The sequence below is a fragment of the Aotus nancymaae genome, unplaced genomic scaffold (assembly GCF_030222135.1).
Source record: "Aotus nancymaae isolate 86718 unplaced genomic scaffold, 86718_ANA_hifiasm-v0.15.2.pri h1tg000158l, whole genome shotgun sequence".
In the NCBI taxonomy this organism is placed as follows: domain Eukaryota; kingdom Metazoa; phylum Chordata; class Mammalia; order Primates; family Aotidae; genus Aotus; species Aotus nancymaae.
Window position 1 is genome coordinate 2,191,111 of NW_026988573.1, and position 23,708 is coordinate 2,214,818.

Sequence of the window (23,708 nt, forward strand, 5' to 3'; positions counted from 1 at the left end):
GTCCGCGCCCGTCGCGGGCCCCCCGCCACCCCCCCGCCGGCGCCGCAGAGCCGCGGTCGGAGCGGGGCGCGGGCGCGCGGCGGCGGCGGGGGCGCGGGCCGGGCGCGCGCGGCGGCGGCGGCGGCGCGCAGACACAAGTAGTTTACATTGTTGGGCGACTTTTGCAACAACTCGCCGCGCCGCGGCCTCCGCGCGCCGCCGCCGCCGCCGCCGCCGCAGCCGCCGGCTCCCCGCCGCCCGGGCCCGGGCCGGCCGCGCCGGGGGCGCCGCGCCCGCCGCCCGCTGCCTGCGCCGCCGGCCGGGCATGAGTTAGTGGCAGACATGGACACCAAACATTTCCTGCCGCTCGGTGAGTGCTCGCGGGGCCGGGCGGGGACGGGGCCGGGGACGGGGCCGGTGGCGGGCGGGGGCCCGGGCGCGTGGGCGGCGCGCGCGGGGTCGCTGGCCCGGGTCCCCCTCGGACCCCGCGCCGACCTTGGCGAGAGTTAGCGCGCCGGGCCGGGAGGGGTCGACCCGGGGCAACTTTTCCCGGGGCCCAGGCGGGGAGGGGCGAGGGCGGCGGCGGCCCCCAGCCCGCGCGGGGCCGCTCACTCGGCCGGGGAGCGGGGTTGGTCAGCGGGCGGGCGGCAGGTTCGCCCGGGACGAGGACGGGTCTCCCGGTCACCGGCGGCCGCCTGCGCCCCCGGCCCCGGGCAGCCCCGGCGCCCAGCTGCAGCCGGGCCGCGCAGGAACCCGGCCGGGGCGGGAGGAGCAACTTCTGCGCTCCGCGGCTCCGGCCTCCCCGGCCTGGGCACCCGGACGGCGCGCTGGGCCCGGAGCGGCCTCTGCGCCGCCCGCCCGTAGGGCTGCCGCTTCCATCAGGCTGCTGGCCCTTGGGCGTTCGTCCGCCCAGGAAACAGACTGGGACCCTGTTACCCCAAAGCAGCCCACGCCCGGGTGGGCAGGGTCCCCCGGGGGCTGCGTGAACAGAACGTCAGACCTGGGAAGGCCCCATCCCAGAAAGGGGGCCGCTCACTCTGGCACCCCCTCGTGTTCTCCCAGGCTGGCTCTCCGTTTGTGAGCCGGACAGCCCAGAGACTCGGAGGCTCAGTTTTCCCCCTCCTGCTGCCGTCCCCCCCGCCCGGTGGCTTCCTATCCCAGACTGCCCGCCAACTCCAGGCCCAGACCTACCGAGGAGGAGGAGAGGGCACGGCTGGGGCCCCCACCCATTGCTCTCCCAAGGGTTTGGAAGCTAGTGAGAAGGGGGAGACTTTATAAATGAGCTCCGGGAAGGATATTAATTTGGTGGTGGGACGGCAGCCAGGCTGTCAGGCCGGGTGAAGGATTTGTGCTGAATGGAAATTAAAACAGCTGATTATGAATGAAGTCTCGCCATCCACAGCCCCTCCTGCTCACCGTCCCTGCAGCCCGGGGGGCAACTTGGCCGCCCCAGGAGGTACTCAGAAGCCAGGGTAGCTGCAGGGATGTTTAGTGAGATGGGGGCATGAAGGGGAGCCAGCCTGGACCTAGCCCGTCCTGGGTGTGGGGGTGAGTACCCCTGGCACTAACAGGCAGGGGTGCTGACCCAGGACCCGGGGCGGAGGTGGGTTCCAGGTTTGTGAGACCTAACGCTTACTCCCTGACTCTGTCATGACGGAGTGGCAGGCTCGAGGCCTTGAATGAACTCCAGGGCTCAGCCTCCAGGGGTGGGCACTCATGCCCATTTTGCAGATGAGAAAACTGGCTGGGAGAGGCTGAGACCCAGGGTACAAAGTGGTGGATTTGGGATTGGCACCCCCAGCTCGTAGAACTGCTGAGTGTGAGCGGGAGGGAAAGCTGACTGACCGCCTGCGCTGTCGGGTGGGCTGGGGTGGCCGTCCCCCATTAAAGCTTTGCACTCGCGCGTGTGCACACGCACAGAGCTAGGCTCTCCGAGGCGATTCCTCTCGAACAAGGAATTCCTCAGCTCAGTCTCTGTCCCCTGGACATGGCAGGGGCCTGGCTGGTTGCACTTCAGCTGAGTACTGAGAACCTAACAAGTCCGTGTTTCCAATGCCCTGGGCGGGACAGGGACAGCCCATGGAGTTGGTGTATGTAGGGTGAGCGAGCAAGGGTGCCCAGTCCCCAGGGTGGCTTGCTGGAGTCCCTGTGAGGAGGGGAGGCTGTGCCTCTGAGCCACTGCGCCAGGGACCTCCCTGGGCACTTCCCTGCCACAAGAAAGCTGGGAGTCCTCTGTTCTCGGAGGCCCATGGCCTCCCAGGCAGCCCACGCCCCAGGGCTGAGCAGAGAGTCCTGGGCTCTGATTACATTTTATTTTTTTCTAAGCTTGTGACCAGCTCTGAAGTCCAGAGCAGTCGAAGGTCCATTTAAGCTGCTACTCGTCTAAGCCCTTTTGTCAACACAGCCTAATCCCTCCCGGGGGTGAGTGGCGGACGGCTTGGCTTGTCCTGGCCCGGCTGGCCGCCCGGTCAGACCTGGAGCTGCTGGGGAGGCTCGGCCAGACTCTTTTGGGGTCTGGGGTAGAGAGGGCTTCCTCCCCACAGCATGCGCTGCCGCTGGGCTCTGGGGGCCGGGGGAGGGTCCCAGTCGGCGCCCACTGAGCCACTCCGTGAGGGCAGGGATGAGTCCAGCGTCCAGCTCTGGAAGGAGAGCAAGGCTGAGGGACTCGCCAGAGGCAGTCCTGGTTTCCTGGCCCTGCCGCCCGGGGCTGACCGCGCTCCCGTGGCTGCCGGGAGAAGGCTCCGGCTGGCCTCGTCTTGAATGGTGGGACTCAGGCGGAGTCCACAGAGTCCAAAGGTCTCAGACCACGCCAGACCCCGTGCGCCCGTGGAGAGACTGGTGGCAAAGCCGTGGGCCCGCTGACCACTCTTGGAGTTGGGGCTCTCAGGGACCTGGGTGAGCTTGCAGTCTGGGTGAGGGGCTTTTGGTAACATTAGAGCCCTTGGGACCCAAAATAGAGCGCATTCCGGGGCCTCCCGAAATAACAGGGTCACGTGACTCTCAGGAGGCTGGGCTTGGAGTCCCGCTGAGGCCTGGCGAGGGCGTCTCGGCGCGGGCACTGCTGACTGCGGGCGTTTGTTTTGGTAAACTCTGGAGGAGCCCTGTTTGTTGACTGAGGAGGTGTCAGGGTGAGAAAAATGGCCCAGTCCAGTGGTGGCCCTGGCCTTGCAAGCCTCCATCCTTGCCTAGGGCTGGCTGTTGGGCCTGTGACCCTCTGCCCAGATGTGGGTGGGACAAGCTGGGCCCCTAGGAAGGGCCTGCGGAGGGCGGGTGCTCTGAGTCCCTTGGGGTGTGGGGTGCAGGTTGAGCCGGCAGCCCTGGTCACACGGGCAGCTGCTGTGACTGGCTCCCATCTCTGCCAGCACCTGGCGGTTCTTCCAGCTGTGCCTGTCCTTCAGGGCCTGTGGGGGGCTCGTTTCCACCACGAGGCCCCTGCCCCACCCCCCTGTGGCTGGGCGGGAGGTCGCTGCTGGTGGGCTCTGTTTCCTCCCCCGGGAAAGGGTGTCTGGAGGGTTTGCTGTGGAATTACTGTGGGCACAGGGGGTACTTAGGGGTGTGCCCCTCTGCCCCTGGGGGCTGGCCTCACATGTAGGGGGGCTCTGGCCTCAGGAGAGGGACAGACCTCAGCTGCACTGAAGGTGGCGTGGGGGTGGGGCGATAGTCTTAAATGCCCACCCAGCACCAGCGGAGGCTGCCTGAGTTTCATTTCTTGGGCGATGTTGGGTTTTGCCATGGGTCAAATGCTTCAGGGCTGAGGCCTTGAGTGGTGAGCAAGGACCTGTCCTCTGGAGAAGAGGGCACAGCTGTCCCAGCAAACACAGGGCAGAGGCCCTCCCCAGCCCGCAGCTGGCGCAGGGCTGGGGCACTGCCATTGGGACCTCCTTCCCTTCTCTGCCGGGCTCGCGTTTGTAGTTTTTAGCTGGCTTTGGTGGCCAGGGCCTCAGGGTGGCCCGTTAACTGGTGTTTTCTCATGGGAATTGGCTGTTAGCTGGGCTAAAGATGAGACTGGGGTCTGGGCCTCAAGGGACTGGGGGGGCTGGCTTGTAGCTGTTGGGAGCTGGAGTCCATTTGGGGGTCACCTTCCAGACCTTTGTCCTGAGGCTCTGAAGCGGATTGGTTTTGGGATACCGTGGTGTAGTAGGGGCCCACCCCCGAACCCCTGCCCACATGTTTCCATTTGCTAGGGTGCAGCTCGTCTTCCACCCTCTCGTCTGCCCCTCCCATTCAGGGCCTTTGTCACCTGGAGGATGGAGGTGGTGGTTTTGCAGGGATCCCAGGAAGCGGCTCTGACAGGCGGTGTCCCATTGCTGGGCGGGTGGCCAGGCCACCTGGGGTTGGGCCCTCTGTCCTCGCTGCCTGCCTGGTCTGCTCTTCGGCTTCTCGGGGCCTTGGCTGTCCGTCAGGAAAATGGACACACTTGGCTCTTCCGGGTGCTGGAGAAGGCAGCCTGGTTTGTCGTGGGCTGGCTGGGAGTTCGGGGAGTCTGTGGGATGTTTTCCCTCCTTCTGAAGGTGAGGCCCGTGGCTAGGTCCTCTCTGTGCCTCCTGCATGGGTCAGGGTGGGGCCAGGTTTCCAGCATCGGACCATAACAGGCCATGGTGGCTGCGGGGCTGTGCGGTGTGGAGGAGCAGCTCAGGAAGAGAGCGCGTGGGGACACTGAGGTAACCCTTTCTGTGGACACAGACCGGCCACGGGAGAACTCTCAAGGCTGCTCGGTCCCCTGGACCAGCCCCTACCCCGCTGCAGGGATCGTCCTCAGAGGCCCGAGGAGGCGGCTGGGGCGAGGGGCCTCGGCTTGCACACCCACCCTAGCCTGGTGCGTGATGTTCTGAGCAGTTGTGCCCCAGCGCCTCACAGACAGGGAAATTGCACCCTAGAGTTACAAAGCAATTGTCTAGCTCAGCAGCTGAATGAGCGTGAAATGGAGCAGAAAGCAGCTAAGGAAAATTGGCCCGGCCGCCGTGGGGAGAGCGGGTGCGGACCGCGTGCAGGGCCTGGGTGTGTGCACGCTCACCAGAGTCACAGCAGTCACAGGCGCTTACCTGGCGCCGCTGGCTGCCGGCCTGGGTCCCGGTGTGCCCGAGAGTGAGCCAGGCCGCGTGGGGTCCCCGGAGGAGCACGGTGGTCCCTGCTGGGTTTGTTGGCCTCCTTTTCTCTAAATCTCCCCAGCTCGTCCAGGACTCTCCCTGCCCCCGTGAAGGCGCAGATGGCTGTGCCAGGGACTTTGTTTTTGGGAACTTGTGGAGGTGTCGTGTCACAGAGTCAAGCCCACTTAGCAGATGGGGGCACTGAACCCTGCATGAGGTCTGTGGGCCAGCCCTTGTGTCCCGCTATGAGGCCTCCGACCTGCCCCTCAGCATCCTCAGAGGCTGCTCACCGGCCAGGCTGGGTCTATGCCCCGTGCTGGTTCCTGGGAGGCCCATTGTTGGTCTTGGCCCAAGTGAGGAGGTGTTTCTTCTGTGGGACGCTGGAGGACGGAGGTCTCACTGGGCCGGCTCTGTGCCCTGGGACTGGGCATTTCAGCCCCTTGTGTTGGTCGAAGGCCCTTTAAGGAGTGGCAGTCCCTTGATCCTCCCTCCAGGGTTATCCTTGGCTTGGGGTGGTGGCTGGGAGAGGTCCCCATGCCCACCTGGAAAGCTGTAGCTGGGCGAGCAGCAGAGGCCCAGCCTGGGAGCTGTGGCCTGCGCACCTCCTCACGCTGCCAGGGCAGCGCTGTCTGCAGCCAATTCATGAGGGACCTAGTGGAGTGGACGGGGTGAGGTTGGCCACCCCGGGTCTCAGGGTAAGGCAGGGGCGCGGTTTTCTCTGAGGTCCTAACCTGGCACACATGGCCAACCCATGCATGCAAGCGTCGGCCCCGGCCTCCCCAGGGTGACCTGGCAGAGCCTTGTTAGCTTGTGGCTGGGGAGGCCGGGCCTGCTGGGGGGCTTGTCCATACGTGGCTTAGGGAGTGCCTGCTGGTTGCTGGTCTAGTCCTGCTGCCTGTGGAGGAGGGGTGGGGGAGGGATGCCCAGAGGCAGGGACAGGAAGGTCTGGCCTGGAGGGGGTGAAGGGGGTGAGGATGCAAGGGGGAGGTTGCAGGGCTGCAGCCAGGAGGGGTTCACGTGTGAGGCTGTGTAGGGCCTGTGTGCCAGGTGCAGGTGCGTGGGTGCCTAGAGACTGGGGAATCCTGGCATGGTGCTCATGGCTAGAAGCAGTGCAGAGGCTGGCTTGGAGGCAGCCAGGCGAGGCCTGGAATGTGGTGACTCTCTCCAGCTGGCTAACTGGTTTCAGGTGGGCCTTGGGGGCCCCTATGAATGGCCGTGCACCCTTGCCGTGGCTGGGCCCCTTAGTGTGGCAGCCTGGGAACGGGGTGGAGGATTCCTGGCATCTCCTTGGGGCTTAGGCCAGGTCCCTGGGCTGGCACGGGGGTGGCCTTTCCTGAGCATGGGGATGGGGGAGACGCCTTTTCCCTGACCCTGGCTCTGGGCACCCCTGCCCCAGCCCCTTTGGCTGGGCGGGAGGTCACTGCACTCCCCAGGCACTGGATGAAGTCGGGGGCAGGCTGTCCGGGGGAACAGAGCAGCCAGGCCTCCTGGGGCTAGTCAGGGATGCTGAGGCTGTGGAGGGGACCCGACTTTGGGGCTGGAATTGGGACACTGAGGGGGCTTGAGGGGATCAGAGCCTCTCAGGGTCTCCATGTGAGGAGTGACCACGGGGTCCGCTCGGCCAGCCCACAACTGTCTTTCATGATCAGTCTCAGCCCCAGTGCCTCCTCCAGGCGCTGCCTGCTGGGGTGAGGGATGCTGGGAGGCCCTTGGTCACAGACCTGCTTCTGGGGTGACCCAGAGGCCGTCCCTGGCCTCCTTGCCCCTCTGTTGGCCGCCTGAGCCTAAGTAGTTTCCATCTGGGCCTTGGTTTCCCCGGCTGTACCCGGGGCCAGGGTTGGGGGTGATGGTTGTCAGCACAGACTGCTGCTGTGTGTGCGGGATCTGGAGCCTCTGGCACTGAGGGGAGGGGAGACTGAGTTGGGCCTGGGCCAGGCCGTGTGTAAATCCTCCAGCCGCCATGGATAAACCCTCGGAGTTCAAAGCCAGCCCCGGGTGCGGCCGCCGGCTGTAATGAGGTTACTGATTCAACAGGCTTCCTGGTGCTGCCGCCCAGAATGCAGCGAGGCTGGGAAGCCCCGGGGAGGGATCTAAGTATCCCGTAATTGACCAATTTAGCTTAAGTGTCCACACTGGCCCTGGGCAGAGGTCAGGCGGTGACAGCACAGGTGGCTGGAGTCGCTGGGGCGGGCTTCCAACAGCTGCTGTGTCCGAGCCCCTCTGCATGGGGGGCCCTCCGGCCTGGGCCGCCCTGTGCCTCTGCTGGGACTCCCTTCACATGCTCTGCCCTCTCCACCTGTGCAGGCTCAGCCTGCCTCTCCAGCCAGAGCCCACCTGCCGCCCTTGGTGCTCAGCAGCCCCCTTAGTGTGCGCTGTGCCGGGCTTGAGGTGGGGCCGCAGCTTTGGACTGGTGCCCAGCGCCTGCCTTCAGCTCCCGCTGGCAAGCGTGCTGGGTCTGTGCCTGGCCACTGCTCAGTTTCCTCCCTCCTGAGGGCCGTGATCCCAGGCCTGTGTTTGGTGTTGAGGCCGCTGCTGGTGCAGGTGCCTGGCGGGTGGGAGCTCTCCACGTGCCAGCCCCCCATCCTGCCTCCTCTTGTCCCAGGCTTCCTGAGGGCAGGGCCCTTCTGAGGCATGGGCACCCCTGCGGCACCCAGCACAGGTGTGCAGGAAGTGCTTGATGGACTTACAGAGTGGAATCAGAAGCACCTCTCCTGCTTGACAGCGGTGACTTCATTCCCTGTACTTGGGAAGGACGTGCCTGGTGCCTTGGAGAGAGGCTGGCAGGCCAGACTCCAGCCCCTGGTTTCCGGTCAACCCAGGCCTGGTGTCCAGAGGACCACCTGGGTGGCCAATTTGCTCCTCAGAAATAGGACTGGGCGTTGGGCAGCAGTGTCAGTGACCGCCGCAGTGATAGCATGGACTGTGGCACTGGCAGTGTGTGCTGAGCTGTTCCTCGCACTCAGCTCTCTACGTGGTGGGGGCGGCTCTCTGACCAGGCTTCTGTGTGGCTCCAGGCATGTCCCTTCCCCCTCTTTGGTTTCAGTTTCCCTGGGTCCCTCTGGCCATCAGAGCCTCTGCCGTGCCTTCCCAGCACCCTGGCTGTGTTCTGATGTGCCGTCGGCCATTGGTCAGGGTGGCACAGTGGGGACCAGCTCCCTAGAAAATAGCTCTGTGCCCTCCCCCGCCGAGGGGGACAGGACCTGGGCTGGGGTAGGGGCTGGGTTGCTAGGGTCTGGAAAGCCCTGGGCTCTGAGCCAGCTGGGGTGGGCCTGGCTCTGGATGCGGACTGGGCGTGTTGTGGTAAAACACTTTTGGGGTGTGCAGCATATCATGGTGAAATGGTGGCCTGGGGGAGTGGCAGAGGAGAGACAGCAGGGGCCACTGCTGAGTGGAGTCAGTGTCCATGACGGCATCACCCAAGGCCAGGCTAGTCCTTCTCCCCTTGGGCACTGACCTCCCATGCCTGGAAGCTTCTGTGACTCCCCATTGCCCCCAGCATGGAGACCAGGCCTCCACCTAGTGTTACGTGGCTCTATAGCCTCTCCCTCCTCATTAGGCATCTCTTACTGATTTTCTCATGTCTAAAACTTGTTGGTGAGGTAGGCTGCCCGTGTGATGAGTGAGCACCCCTCTGAGTCACGGGCTTTTTCGCCCTGGGCTAGCAAATTTACTTCACTAGGCCTCAGTTGTCTCACCTGCAGACTGCCTGAGGGAGGTCAGGGAAGCTTCATAGAGGAGGTGATGTAGTTGGGTTTTGAGGGATGAGTAGGAGTTTGTTGGGTGGGAAGTGGGGAAGGAATCAAGGCAGAGAGAACAGGTGGACTCTGTCCAGGGGAATCTGGTTCCAGCCAAGGGTATGGGGAAGGGATGCCTGTGCGGGCATAAGTCGGGGGCTTTCCTGGAGCGTTTCTGAAGGATCTGACTCTGTGACCAGCCTCCTCTTGCCTGGCCCTTGCTGGCTGGCTTCCAGGTCTGTGCTGGTGGGGACCCCTTTGAGCATGGGGCTATGGTCAGCTGGCCTGGGAAGAATTCACCCTGTGGAGCTCAGGCTAGGGGGTCTTGCTGCAGCCTGGCAGCCCCCAGCTGACCTGATGTCCCCTCTCCTTCCTGCCCAGGTCTGGAGTGTGGACCCCCACTGGCGCCCCACTGGTATGGTACCCCAGCTTGGGGATCTGGCCACCAGAGCGTGTCTGCCGCTGGGAGGAGCAGCTGGGGCCCTTCCCCGCTGCCTATCCCCATGACCCTTGGTCGGTTGCTCTAGTGCCCTGTGGTCCTGCCTTGGTCCCTGCTTCTCCTTGTGGGCAGTCTAGGCGCCATGTGCCCAAGAGCCCCCTGTGTGAGTGCCAAGCTATTGGATGGCTTCTTGGCCTCTCCCCACCCAGAGGGAGGAAAACAGCTCTGACTGTGAGCAGAGTCCACGGGAGGTGGTAGAGCTGCCCCTACCCCACCCCTCCGTGGACTTTCTGCCCAGGATCAAGGTCGAGGCGTAGGGCGGGAGGTGGGGCCTTCGTCAGGGGTGCTGGGCCGCTCTGGGCACAGGCAGTGGTGAGGCGGGCCTGGCAGATGGTACCACCCGTGCCGTCCCGGGCCCAGTGGAGGGGTGAGGACAGGAAGGGCAGCGGGGCCTTCCTCTTTCCTCCCCTCAGTCTCCTGGGTTTCAGGTCAGAGCCACCCACCCCTCTGTACTGTGTGGCCCACCTCCTGAGGCTGGGGCCACAGGGGGCGTCACCCCTTAGTGGCCGTGTGGAGCTGGTCTCCTGCCCCTGCAGACAGCGGGCTGGGGCGGTGGCATGCTCATGGCCTGGGTCTTTTCTGCCACATGGACTTTGTGACTTGGAGCACTTTCCTTCCTCCCTCTTCATCTTGGTTTTCTCATTTGGAAAATGGAAGGAAGGGTGCCAGGCAGAGTTCGAGGTGGGAAGTGCACACCGCTGTGCTGCTGTGGCTGGCCAGAGCCTCGGCAGACGTCACCATATGAACGCTGCTCCTCTTCCCACGGGGCCTTCAGACCTCAGAGTCTTTCTCAACACAGGGCTGGCTCCAGACACCCCTCTCGTGGCTCGGAGTTGGCTCTAGATCTCTGCGGCTGCTGAGCCCAGTACCAGGTGCTGTATGAGCCTCGTGAAGTTTGTAGCATGAATTCACGCGGTCAGCCGACTGACCCCTCAGCCCCCTCAGGTTCATAAGTGTTGAGATGGGTGAGCCCGTTCCTTGCGAAGTTGATTTTTAAAATCCTGACCTCATGTGACTTGAATCTCCCTCCTTCTGGGGGCCGGTCCAATTTCCAGGGAAGGGAAGTCCTGCTGTGTGTCTAGCTCAGTGTCGGTTTCTGGAGCGGGAGTGGATGAGAGGGTCTGGGACTATCCTTGAGGACTTCTTGGGCCAGCTGGAACCAACCCCTGGGGGCCTGGGTGGGAGCTGAGGCTGAGGCTCAGGCTGGCCCCACCAGTGCTCAGTGTGTTTGAGATACACCCGCCTGGGCGTCCCTGGACTCAGATTCCCAGATTGCGACGGGGGGCGGTGCTCAGCCCCAGATGCCCACCCCTGTTGGGGACCTAGCTTCTTCCGCTGCTGCCAGGCACGTCTTGTTGGAACTTGTGGCAGTGTGGGGGGTCAAGGCCAGCCAGAGGGAAGGAGCATGCCTCCCACCTGCCTGCTGTCTGTCCGTCTGCTCATCTGTCTGTCCGTCTATCCACATCCATCAGGGAGGCGCAGAGGAGCCAGACTCAGCCCTCACGTGGGCAGTGGTGGTCCCGGGGTCCGATGGCCTGGGATGGACCCCAGTGCTGCCACCTGATGGTGTGTGACCGTGGGCCAGATGTTTTAGCCCTCCTAGGCCTCAGTTTTCCTATCAGTAAGGAATCCCTGGCCCCTGTCTGGGGTGGAGATGGTGTGAGTGTGGTGGTAGGAGGATGGACTGGAGGCAGAAGGGACACGGAGGAGGCATCCGCGGCTCACCCTAGCGTGCAGAGCGTTGGGGCTTTTGAATTTAGGTCATGAGGGATGGGTAGGAGTTGGCCTGGGAGAAGCCAGTGTCTCGTCCTCACACCGTGTGTCCGCCTCATGTCATCAGAGGCTTCTGGGGCAGAGCTTGTTGACTCCGCCATCCCTGGTGTCAGACAGTGACGTGCCTCCCCCCAGGGGTCACCCAGAGACTCCTGGGTGTCCTCGGAGCAGACGTAGATTGCAAAACTTGAACCTTTCCAAAGAGAAACGGGACAAGTGGCTTTCGTTTGGCTCAGGCCACTGCATGCCAGCCCTGAGAGGTGCAGGCGAGAGGTGGGTCACTGCACCACCAGTGCCCACGGAGGGCCCCTCTGTCCAGAGCTGCTCTGAGGATGTGACAGGCAGGTCCCTGCCCTCGTGGGCTGCCAGGCCAGCGGGGGAGATGGGTGGTCAGTGGCAGCCAAAGACGATGTAGGGCATGGAGGGAAACGCTGGGCAGTGGCCACGGGGGGGACGGCGGCGTCAGGGGCCCTGACAGCAGACAGGTGCGTTGTCCTGCTGCGTTGTCCCGGGGCCTCCCTGGGCCCTCCTCTGGCTGGCAGGATGGGCAGGTGTGTGAGGTACGGCCATCGCCAGGCACTCCACCCTGCTGGATCATTCCTGGTTCCCTGTGGCTGGCGTGGGATAATGGTTTACAGAGAACACGTGTCAGCCGTGGTGCTGAAAGGGCCTGCTCATGTCAGGGTACCCCTGGCTGCAGCCCACAGGCCACTTCTGGTCCCAGATTGATGTGCCTCCAGCCCAAGTGGCGCCTGGGTCCCTCTGACCTGGGCTGGCATCCCCTAGGACATGGAGTTGCAGGGGAGGTCACCGCCATCCTCGCTGGCTGGGAGAGGCGTGTTCTCACGTGTTTCTGGCTGCAGTCAGTGGCCAGGACCTGCCTGCGTGTGGACAGTTAGGCCTCCTGCCTAGGAAGCAGTGATGTTGGCCGGTGGCTGGCGGGATAGAGGAGGGGCTGGCTGTCGGAGCCCACGAGGCCTGGACGTGGCTGATAAGCTGCAAACTCGTTATCGGAGGGGGCAGCTGGTGCCCCAACTCCCAGCCGGCACCTAGGCCTTGCCCTGGGGCCAGACCCCTGCACTCTGCCCAGGCCTGAGAATGAAGCTGGGGGAGTGAGCAGGCCTCTGTGGGGACTTGGGAGTCTTCGGGGTCCACCAGGGCCCAGAGATCCTCCCTCCAGGGCTCCGGAGACAGCCACCGTGCCACCCTCCCTGCTGGCCCTTCGCCCGCCCTCAGGTCTGCCTGGCCGTCCTTTCTGAGAACAAGGAGCTAATTGTCAGCACTGCTGTCTGCGTCCTGCTGTGGGTGCCTTGTCTGGCGTTGGCAGTGCCCACACCAGCAGGGACCTGGAGACTTGGAGCTGGGCCTGGGCCGCCGCCCGTGTGCCTGGCATTGGGGCGGAGCTGGTGGTCACCCACCTGGGGTTGGCCCCATGGACTCAGGGCCCTGCCTGTCTGCGCCCTGTCTGTGGGGACCCTCTCATGCTCTCTAGCCGGCTCAGAGGCCCCGCAGACTGGAGGGTTCTTGGCAGAAAGGCCAGGATTGAGGTGGCTGGTGTGGAGCCCTCTGCACTCTGCCTTCCTCCCTCCCTGGTCCTCAGGGCCCTGGTGTCCTCCCCAGACCGTTCTCTGGGCATCTGGAGCCAGAACAGCATGGAGCAAAGGGATGGTCAGGCTCATGTGTGTGGTCAGGGTTCCCACCAGGCTGTGTGCGTGTGAGCCTCTGTGTGTGAGCCTGTGAGCCTGTGTGTATGTGTGTGGGTGCCACACCTGTGTGAGCCTGTGTGTGGGCGTGCATGCCCATGCCCTTGTGTGAGCCTGTATGTATGAGTATGTGTATGTGTGTCTGTGTGTGAGCCTGTCTGTGTGCCTGTGTGTATGAGTGTGCGTGAGCCTGTGTGTGTCTGTGAGTGAGCCTGTGTGTGTGTGTGAGCCTGTGTATGTGTGTCTGTGTGCCTATGTGTATGAGTGTGTGTGAGCCTGTGTGTGTCTGTGAGCCTGTGTGTGTCTGTGTGTGAGCCTGTGTGTGTGTGTGAGCCTGTGTATGTGAGCCTGTGTGTGTGTGTGAGCCTGTGTATGCCTCTGTGAGCCTGTGTGTGTGTGTGAGCCTGTATGAGTGCATCGGTGTGTGAGCCTGTGTATGTTTGTGCCTGTGTATGTGTCTGTGAGCCTGTGTGTGTGCGCCTGTGTGTGTGCCTTTGTGTGTGCCTGTGTATGAGTGTGTGTGAGCCTGTGTGTGCCTGTGAATGAGTGTGTGAGCCTGTGTGTGCGCGCCTGTGTGTGTGCACCTGTGTGTGTGCCTGTGTATGAGTGTGTGAGCCTGTGTGTGCCTGTGTATGAGTGTGTGTGAGCCTGTGTGTGTGTGCCTGTGTATGTGTGTGAGCCTGTGTGCCTGTGTGTGTGTGAGCCTGTGTGTGTGCCTGTGTATTGTGTGAGCCTGTGTGTGCCTGTGTATGAGTGTATGAGCCTGTGTGTGCCTGTGTATGAGTGTGTGACTGTGTGTGAGCCTGTGTGTGTGCCTGTGTGAGTGTGTGTGAGCCTGTGTGTGTGCCTGTGTATGAGTGTGTGAGTCTGTGTGTGCCTGTGTATGAGTGTGTGTGAGCCTGTGTGTGTGCCTGTGTGTGTGCCTGTGTATGAGTGTGTGTGAGCCTGTGTGTGCCTGTGAATGAGTGTGTGAGCCTGTGTGTGGGTGCGCCTGTGTGTGTGTGCACCTGTGTGTGTGCCTGTGTATGTGTGAGCCTGTGTGCCTGTGTGTGTGTGTGAGCCTGTGTGTGTGCCTGTGTGTGCCTGTGTATGAGTGTATGAGCCTGTGTGTGCCTTTGTATGAGTGTGTGCCTGTGTGTGTGAGCCTATGTGTGTGCCTGTGTATGAGTGTGTGTGTGCATGTGAGCCTGTGTGTGCCTGTGTATGAGTGTGTGAGCCTGTGTATGTGTGCCTGTGTATTAGTGTGTGTGAGCCTGTGTGTGCCTGTGTATGAGTGTGTGAGCCTGTGTGTGCCTGTGTATGTGTGTGAGCCTGTGTGTGTGTCTGTGTATATGTGTCTGTGAGCCTGTGTGCGCCTGTGTATGAGTGTGTGTGAGCCTGTGTGTACCTGTGAATGAGTGTGTGAGCCTGTGTGTGCACGCCTGTGTGAGTGTGTGTGAGCCTGTGTGTGTGCCTGTGTATGAGTATGTGTGAGCCTGTGTGCCTGTGTGTGAGCCTGTGTGTGTGCCTGTGTGTGAGCCTGTGTGTGCCTGTGTGTGAGCCTATGTATGTGTGTGTGAGCCTGTGTGCCTGTGTATGAGTGTGTGAGCCTGTGTGTATGTGCCTGTGTATGAGTGTGTGACTGTGTGTGTGAGCCTGTGTGTGTGCCTGTGTGTGTGTGAGCCTGTGTGTATGTGCCTGTGTATGAGTGTGAGCCTGTGTGTGTGCCTGTGTATATGTCTGTGAGCCTGTGTGTGCGCCTGTGTACGAGTGTGTGTGAGCCTGTGTGTGTGCCTGTGTATGTGTGTGAGCCTGTGTGTGTGCCTGTGTATGAGTGTGAGCCTGTGTATGTGCCTGTGTATGTGTGTGAGCCTGTGTGTGTGCCTGAGTGTGTGTGAGCCTGTGTATGCATGTATGTGTGTGTGTGAGCCTGTGTGCCTGTGTGTGTGTCCCTGTGTATGTGAGCCTGTGTGTGCCTGTGTGTGTGTCCCTGTGTATGTGAGCCTGTGTGTGCCTGTGTGCCTGTGTATGAGTGTGAGCCTGTGTGTGCCTGTGTATGAGTGTGTGTGAGCCTGTGTGTGCCTGTGTATGAGTGTGTGAGCCTGTGTGTGCCTGTGTATGAGTGTGTGTGAGCTTGTGTATGTGTGCCTGTGTATGTCTGACAGCCTGTGTGCGCCTGTGTATGAGTGTGTGTGAGCCTGTGTGTACACCTGTGTATGTGTGTGTGAGCCTGTGTGCGTGCATCTGTGTGTATGAATGTGAGAGCCTGTGTATGTGTATGAGCCTGTGTGTATGTGTATGTGTGAGCCTGTGTGTATGAGTGTGTGTCTGAGCGTGTGTGAGCCTGAGCCTGTGTGAGCCTGTGTATGTGTGTGAGCCTGTGTGTGCACATCTGTGTATGAGTGTGAGCCTATATGTATGTGTCTGTGAGCCTGTGTCTGTGAGCCTGTTTGTGTCTGTGTGAGCCTGTGTATGTCTGCCTGTGTGAGCCTGTGTTTGTATCTGTGTGTGAGCCCGTGTGAGAGCCTGTGTATGAGTGTGTGAGCCTGTGTGCATGAGTGTGTGTGTGCACACCCATGCCCTTTCACGAGCCTGTGTCTGTGTACTCGTCCATGTCTGTCCCTCTGTGCACAACTGTGTCCATGACTGAGCCAGTGTGTGTGCACCCGCATCCGTGTCCCTCTGTCCCCTGCCGTGTGAGCGTGTGTCCGTGTACCCGTGTCCTGGTGTGTGCACCTGCGTGTGAGCATGTGCCCTTGTACCCGTGTCCTGGTGTGTGCACCTGCATGTGAGCGTGTGTATGTGTACCCCTGTGTCCTGGTGTGTGTGCCTGTGCGTGAGCATGTCTGTGTACCCGTGTCCTGGTGTGTGCGCCTGCGTGTGAGCATGTGTCCATGTACCCATGTGTGCACCCGCGTGTGAACGTGTGTCCGGGTACCTGTGTCGTGTGTGTGCCTGCATGTGAGCGTGTGTCTGGGTACCCTTGTGTCCCAGTGTGTGTGCCTGCGTGTGTGTGTGCGTGTACCCGTGTCCTGGTGTGTGGACCTGCGTGTGAGCGTGTGTCCATGTACCCGTGTGCACCCGCGTGTGAGCATGTGTCCGTGTACCCGTGTCCTGGTGTGTGTGCCTGCGTGTGAGCGTGTGTCCGTGTACCCGTGTCCTGGTGTGTGTGCCTGAGTGTGAGCATGTGTCCGTGTACCCGTGTCCTGGTGTGTGCGCCTGCGTGTGAGCGTGTGTCCGTGTACCCGTGTCCTGGTGTGTGTGCCTGCGTGTGAGCGTGTGTCCGTGTACCCGTGTCCTCGTGTGTGCGCCTGCGTGTGAGCGTGTGTCCCTGTACCCGTCCTCGTGTGTGCACCAGCATGTGAGCGTGTGTCCGTGTACCCGCGTCCTGGTGTGTGCGCCTGCATGTGAGCGTGTGTCCGTGTACCCGCGTCCTGGTGCGTGCGCCTGCGTGTGAGCGTGTGTGCGTGTACCCGCGTCCTGGTGCGTGCACCTGCGTTGTGAGCGTGTGTGCGTGTACCCGTGTCCTGGTGTGTGCGCCTGCGTGTGAGCGTGTGTCCGGGTACCCGTGTCCTGGTGTGTGCGCCTGCGTGTGAGCGTGTGTCCGGGTACCTGTGTCCTGGTGTGTGTGCCTGCGTGTGAGCGTGTGTCCAGGTACCCGTGTCCTCGTGTGTGCGCCAGCGTGTGAGCGGGTGTCCAGGTACCCGTGTCCTGGTTGCGCCTGCGTGTGAGCGTGTGTGCGTGTACCCGTGTCCTGGTGTGTGCGCCTGCGTTTGAGCGTGTGTGCGTGTACCCGTGTCCTGGTGTGTGCGCCTGCGTGTGAGCGTGTGTCCGTGTACCCGTGTCCTGGTGTGTGCGCCTGAGTGTGAGCGTGTGTGCGTGTACCCGTGTCCTGGTGTGTGCGCCTGCGTGTGAGCGTGTGTGCGTGTACCCGTGTCCTGGTGTGTGCGCCTGCGTGTGAGCGTGTGTGCGTGTACCCGTGTCCTGGTGTGTGCGCCTGTGTGTGAGCGTGTGTGCGTGTACCCGTGTCCTGGTGTGTGCACCTGCGTGTGAGCGTGTGTGCGTGTACCCGTGTCCTGGTGTGTGTGCCTGCGTGTGAGCGTGTGTCCGTGTACCCGTGTCCTGGTGTGTGTGCCTGAGTGTGAGCGTGTGTCCGTGTACCCGTGTCCTCGTGTGTGTGCCTGCGCTGTGCTTTGTGGCCTGTGTGCCTGCACGTGCTGCACTGTGCCCTGTGCCCACACCTCCTGATGGCCCGCGCCTGCGAGTCCAGCTTTGAGATTGGCTGCTGCCCGTGCTGCCTGGCTCCCTTCTTAGCTAAAGGGTCCTGAGCGCCGGGGATCCCAGACGGGAGAATAGTGGGCTGTGGGTACTGTGGGCAGATATATGTTCTAGAAGGACCTTGGCCACTGTGGGGATGGTGGTTTGGGGCAGACCGGTGATGTCACCCCCTGACCTTTCAGCCAGTTCAAGTGGCACAGGGGTGATAATTGTCAAGCCAGGGGGCTTTGGGAAGTGCCGGGGAGCACTCTGAAGCAGTCTGTTTTGGTCCAGTGGGGCTCACATGGCACCGGCTCGCCGCCTGCCCTCCGGCCTGCAGTGTGACAGGCATCACAGACCCTCTGAAGCACACCGATCCCTTTCTGTAGGCACTCTGGGCAGACGGTCTTGGTGTGGGAGCCTCGACCCACGCCTGGGCCCGCAGCTGTCTTACTGAGTGGTGCCGGCAGTGCAGAAGCCACACGCTGTCCAGGTCAGACAGGTGGATTGGATGTGTGAGCTGCAGCCCAAGCAGTGCTCCCTGGCTCTCTAGCTAGGCTCTCTGAGCTCCAGAAGCCAGGAGCCTGGTGCCCTGGGAGAAGGAGCTGAGCCGATCCTGAAGCCAGGGTCAGTCACGCACTTTAGTGTGAATGAGCCTCATGTGAACCCTGGAGAGGCCTCACAGGAAAAGAGAGGAAGGAAGGCTTCCTCTAATTGTGTGGACGAGGAAATTGAGGTCTGAGAGCGGCACAGCCGGCTAGCGGGGCGAGCTGACGGCCCGGCTGTCTCCTGACCCTGGCCTTGTGCCCTCACCTCCTCACGGCCCACCTTGGGGTGGAGTGAGCGCACAGGCGGGAGGGCCCTGGTGAGGGGCAGGCAGGGAGAGGCGGGTGGCCAGAGCTGTGACCGCAGGCCCCGCTGTAGGGGTGGTACCTGGAGCGTGTGCCCAGCACGGTGCAGCAGGCTCCCTCCTTCCCTGCGCCCCGGCGCTGATGAGGAGGCTGAGTCACAGCAGGGCTCAGCTCCTTGCCCTGTGTCAAGGCCATTGAATGGCAGAGCCAGGATTCAAACCCAGCTTCTTGGGAATCCTCTTAGACCACTTCCAGCCTGGGGTTCTGGCGCGTGCTTGGAGTCCTGGGGGCTGCGAGGGTGGAGGACATTCCTCCTCTGGGAGGGAGCTGGAGCCGAGCCCTCCCTGCTGGCTGGGGAGGGGCCTTGCTTCCTACACAAACAACCAGGCCTGGCTGGAGCCATTTTATTTTTATTTCCTATTTTTACTTCCCCGTTGGCTCTTTTTAGCAACTCTGGGTTAGATAGGCCCCCGCCCTCCAGTCTCCACCCGGCTTCCTGGCCCAGGCCGGGACCTTGGAGGAGGCGTGGGTGTGTGTGGCCTGGGGTTGGGCCGGCTTGGGCTGGCAGCTTGGCCACACACACCTGGTGGCTGAGCTCCTCTCTTGCTGGGAGCGCTTGCTGGTGGCCGGCCTTCTCCCGCCCTTGGGGAGCACCGTGGGGCGTGCGTAGTGGCAGGGGCGCGTCTCCGTGTGTGACTGTGTGTGGCCACCCCTGCTCTGGGTCTTGGCCAGAGGTTGGGGTTTGGGAGGTGGAGGCACTTGGCGGTGTGTCTGTGGAGCTGGGTGAGTGACAGGCAGCGTCGTCGCCTGGGGCCTGGCCAGGCACAGCTGGGCTGGAGTTGGTTCAGGCCCCGCCCACTGATGGCCCAGCCCCACCCGCTCTGGGGTCTGTGAAGCCCACCATGAGGGTAGGGGTGGTCAGAGCATCTGGCCAGCTGGAGCCGGCTCGTGGTGGGTGTCGCTGGCTTGGGGGACACAAAGACCCTAAATGGGGAGGCGTTTCCCTGAAGGCTCTCTGCTAGGCCGGGGGCAGGGGCCCTTGTGCTGGCATCTCGTGGATAGTGGGTTCTGAACTATGAGATCAGTCTAGAGAAAGCCCCAGGCCCACTGGGGTTCCCAGGCCAGAGTGAGGGCAGGGGCGGGGCCTGGGTCAAGGACTAGCAAGCCACAGTGCACCAAGTGCCCCGGTGCCAGCCTATGCCAGGCCTGCTGCCCTCCCAGAACCTTGGGGAAGGGAGTTGCCCCCATTTACAGAGGAGGCCTGGGCTCCGAGAGCCTGAGCCGATCTTCAAGCCCACACAGCTTGTGGGCATGGAGGGCCGATCCTTGCCTTTTCCCTGCCTGGAAGCTGAGGCACAGAGAGCAGGGGTCCCCCAGGTGGTCAGGCGCCAGAGGCTACACTCGGGATGGCGTACCATGCAGCCTCTTCCTGCCATCAATGGGGGCAGCGGGACGGTTCAGGCAGAGTGGTAGCAGCAAGGTGGGGGCAAGGGACTGCTTGGGAGCCTCTGTGAGGCCAGGCAGGTGGTGGGGCTGCAGGGCTGGGAGAGGAGGCCCCTATGGGTCCCTCAGGGCCATACATGGCCTCCAGAGCCGAGGCGGCTGGTGTGGGCTGCCCTGACCTGCTGGGTTTGGGGGGTCCTGGCCCCATAAGAGAGTGGAGAGCGCTGGGGAGGAGGCTGCCTACCTGCCTTCCAGGCCCTTCCTGCTCTGGCTGGCTCAGCGGGTGGAGCACAGGCAGTGGCTGTGGCCCTGCTATCAGCGCAGTGACCTTCCCTTTGGGCGTGAGTGTGAGGGTGGCATGGCTGTGGAGGCACGTGTGGGTGCTGGGGATTGTGGGGTAATCCTTTGATTAGAGGCCAGGAAACCCAATCCTGCGACCCAGGCAGTTGGGGGGCACCTCTTTCCAGAGAGGCCCCTGCAGATTATGGGATTTCCACCTGCCCTGCCCTGGGAGGTGTCTTGGGCGGAGAGCATTTGGCCTTGGGAGGTCGAGAGGGGGTTCCTGCCCCGGAGCCTGGGAGGCTGTCTTCGGCCCTCCGTTCAGGTACCCACGCGGCCCTTACCTGCTGTGTGACCCAGGCAGCGCATCTCCCTCTCTGTCTCGACTTTCTCATCTGTGAAGTGGGGTGAGGGTGCTTGCTTTGGGGGTGGTTGTGAGGGCAACTGATAGCAGGCCCTCTTCTTCAGTTCTTGCCTGGGAGCAGGGAAGCCATTGGCTGGGGTCCTCTCTGGACCTCAGTGTCTTTGTCTGAGGGCTGGGAAGAGAAGTTTCTTATGGGTTCTGGGGCTCATGCAGGACTGCCCGCAGCACCCTGCAACCCCTGGAATAGGGCGCTCAGTGTGGGGCTGAGGAGTGTCAGGAGGGCATGAGTGTTCTGTCTCACGGGAAGAAGCATTTTCGTGGGAGGAGTGGTTTCAGGGGCAGCTAGTTCTGGAACCATCCTGGGACCCAGAGATTGCTTAGGGCCAGGAAGCAAGGCCAGTCACTGGGTGTAGCCTTGACCTGGACTTGAGGGGTCAAGACCCTGTCCTACCCCATCTTGTTCAGTGGCCAGAGGAGAGATGTGTGCACTTGGGGCTGTCACAGCCTGCGGGCCTTGGGACCAGCCCTCCATCGCCCATCCCCAGCTGGGTGCAGTGCTGAGCTGAGGGAAGCATGCTTTCTTCTTTAAGCAAAGAGGATCTTCCTGAACTGTGGGAAGGAGCATTTCCTCCTGGAAGGCGGGGCGGGCTGGCTGGGTCAGCAGATGGGCCCCTCTGGCGCCTTCTCACCCTCTGGCCAGTCGTTGGCCCTCGTGGCCCTGCCACGATGGGGTGGGCGTGTCACCCTCGGCCTTCTGCCCTGGACACAGCCCTTTTCATGGGGCCTGGTCGTGCTAGGGTCCCTGGAGGCTGTGCCCCATGTGACCCTGCCTCCGTGCCATCTCTCATGCTGTTCCCTCTGCCTGGCGTGCCCGCCTGTTCTGCCCTTCTCCTTCCATCCTTGACATCCTGAGTCCAGCGTTCCCTGCTCTTGAAGCTGGCGCCGGGGACCTGGCGGGCCGGGGCCCATGCAGCACAAATGTGGACCGGTCTTCCCCCACCTGCCCCGGGCCTCCCTTTCCCAGGGCCTCCCTTTCCCAGCCCCCTCGGGCACCGACTTGTACGGATGCTGTGGTGTGGCTCCTCCCTGGGTAGCGGAGTGGGTAGGGGGCTGGCTCTGCAGCTTGGGGTCTGGCCTGGCATCTGGAGAGACTTGTGGGGTGCAGCTTCCTGCCCTCACCACTGGAATGGGCTGAGATTGGGGTCCCACCCCTTTGCTCGTGACTCAGCAGCTGCAGGGTGGGGGAACCGGAGGTTTCTTGACAAAAACCCCAACCCTGGGCACCCGCCCAAGGCTTAGATTCCCCTTATGAAGGTGGCAGCGGGGCCCTTGGTTCCTTCCTCTGGGGGCTCCCGACAGGAGGGTGGGGACGGGGCCCTCTCTTCCCCCCATCCCGGGCCTCCGAGGTCTCTGCTTCTCTGCTGCTTGGCACCCGCTGTGGCTCCTCAGGGTGAAGCTCTCATTGCCTCCTGGCCACGGACGCCCCTCCATCCTCGGGAGCCAGCTCGTTCTGCCTCTAGTCCCACCACCATACCCGTTAGCAGCTGCTTCCCGCTCCTCCTGCAGGAGGCTCTCTGGGCCTCGGTCCCCTTGACGCTCTGTGGGCACTGGGCTTCCTGTCTCACCCAGCACGTGGGTGGTAGTGATGGACGCAGCCTCCGTGTGGGCCTCGTGACTAGTGTGGAGTTGGGGAGGAGGGGAGCAGTGATGGCCACTCAGAGTGGGCTCTGCCTCTTGAGCCCAGCTGTGTCCTTGGGGACAGCTGGCTGGAATCATGGAGCCCAGTGCTTGAGCTGCAGTGTGGAGGGTGGACCCCAGCCCGCTCCAGCTCAGCGAGCGTGGCAGCCCCCGTTCTGCTGGGACCACTGCCAGTGGCCGAGACAATGGAAGTGGATGTGCCCTGGAGGGTGTCACCGGTTGCCCTGACAATGTTTGGGCTTCAGTGTCCCCAGCGGGTGAGGGGGGATAACGTAGCCCGTCTAGCTGTATTTGCCCGGCCCGAGGGTGTGCCGGCTCTGTGGAGCGCCAGGTGCCGGGTGTTCCTTAAGCGTAGCTGCTGGGAAGGAGGTTTAGTTGGGGCCAAAGCCCTGCTGGGTTTTCTCGGGCCCCTGGGTGGTCAGCAGTGGGGGTACCTGGTTGGTTCACGGCGCTTTGGGCCCCACCCTGGGACTGGCATGGATCCTTGTGGAGGGATCTGGAGTTTGGGGTGGGAGGAGCCTCAGCCCTGGCCTTGGTGGTCTCCATCAAGCAGAGACCAAGGCCACGGGCAGGACGGGGGCTCTGACGGACGCTCTGTCACTCTGACATTGCATATCTGGCCTGGCTGCGCCCGACGGGTCTTAATCCAGGAGCTGATGGCAGCTCCAGCAGCCTGTCCCACCAGCTGCCTGCCTCGGTCCTCCTAAGGGACTTGTGAAACCTGGAACCAAGAAGGAGCCAACGCAGGAGACAGCAATTGAAGTTGAAATTAACTTACATCTCCCCAGCCCCAGGCCTGCCACTCTCAGTGCAAAACGCATGACGAGGAAACTGAAAATAATCAGTCTCGACTCTCTGGCCTGGTTCATTCACGACTAAATACGTGTCAGTTCCCGGCACAGATGAACGTGGAACGGGTGTTCCCAGGTGGGACTGTGGCTGCTGTTGTGTCCAGATGTCCCCTCCTCCAGGAAGCCCTCCATGATTTCCCATTCAGGAGGTCCTCTTCTGTGCCTGTGCTTCCTGATACATGTGTGTCTTACAGTGTCCATGTAGGGACAGTTGAGAGTCAGGGCAGCAGCCTGGGCCACTTCTGGGGGTGGGGTTCAGGCAGGGTGTGGTCGACAGTCCAGAGGGATGTGGTGGTGGCCGTGCAGCGGCCCTCAGCTCTGCCAGTGCTGGCCCATTCTAAGCGCTGGATCGGGATCATGCCGCCCTCCTCTTAGTTCCTCTCTTCTGCCGTGGTCCTGGGGTAGAGTCCTGGCCCGGGACCTGGCATTCATCCTTGCCCGGCCCTCCCTGCCCTCCCATGGCTTGCTGGGGACCAGCTTTGCTGACTGATGTGAGGTGTTCAATCATCAGAGTTTCGTATGTGCCATCCTGTTGCCCAAATGCCCTTCTGCTGTTGCCCCTTCAGGTCTCCCTCAGCTGTCAGCTCATTGAGAGGCCTCCCTGAACCCCAGGCTGCCGTGGCCTCACCCCTACTGTCCCTGTGACCAGTCCGCTTGTCCCCCCCGGGCCCCCGCGGCCGGTTCCGCTTGTCCCCCCCAGGCCCCCGCGGCCGGTTCCGCTTGTCCCTCCCGGGCCCCCGTGGCAGGTTCTGCTTTTTCCTCCTGAGTGCTCTGCAGGTCCTGCCAGTGGCCAACGTTCCCGGGTGTGCTCGGGGCTCTTGTTCAACTTCCTGACCAGGACCTGGGCTCTGGGGACTCGGTGTGCCCAGGCACTGCAGGACGTGCCCTGTGTCCTGGCACTGCCCAGCTTCACATTATTGGCTGAAAGACACGTGTGTCTGGGTGCCGTGGGTGGACACCCTCCAGGGTGGAGCCCCCATTTTTGGGGTGTGCTGTGCCTTCACCCCACTGCTCATACTCCTGAACTGCTGGCGTCTGAAGCCCAGGGTGGGAAAGGAGCTGCCTGTGAGGGAGGGTCCTCCTGGAGGCCCCAGGGGCTTGGGGAGCCCAAGTTGGGACAGTGTGGGTTGGAGGAGGTGACAGGTGGACTGGCTGGGATCCCACCAGTGCCTCAGTGCTTCCGTCTTATGGAGGGGAAAGGCGGGGCTGGT

General features: G+C 62.6%; 1 protein-coding gene across 3 annotated transcripts in view; it reads left to right on the forward strand.

Moving 5' to 3' along the window:
* Positions 1 to 260: 260 nt before the first annotated feature.
* Positions 261 to 23,708, forward strand: part of RXRA (retinoid X receptor alpha) — a 117,822-nt gene continuing 94,374 nt past the window's right edge. Inside the window, exon 1 of one of the 3 annotated variants that reach the window (XM_021671422.2) lies at positions 261 to 349. In XM_021671422.2, coding sequence (XP_021527097.1) covers positions 322 to 349 — 28 coding nt within the window. In that variant the 5' untranslated portion in view covers positions 261 to 321. Of the gene's footprint in view, positions 350 to 21,887; positions 21,904 to 23,708 lie in introns of those variants that run through there. The other 2 variants (XM_021671425.2, XM_064371740.1) reach the window with 2 other exon arrangements.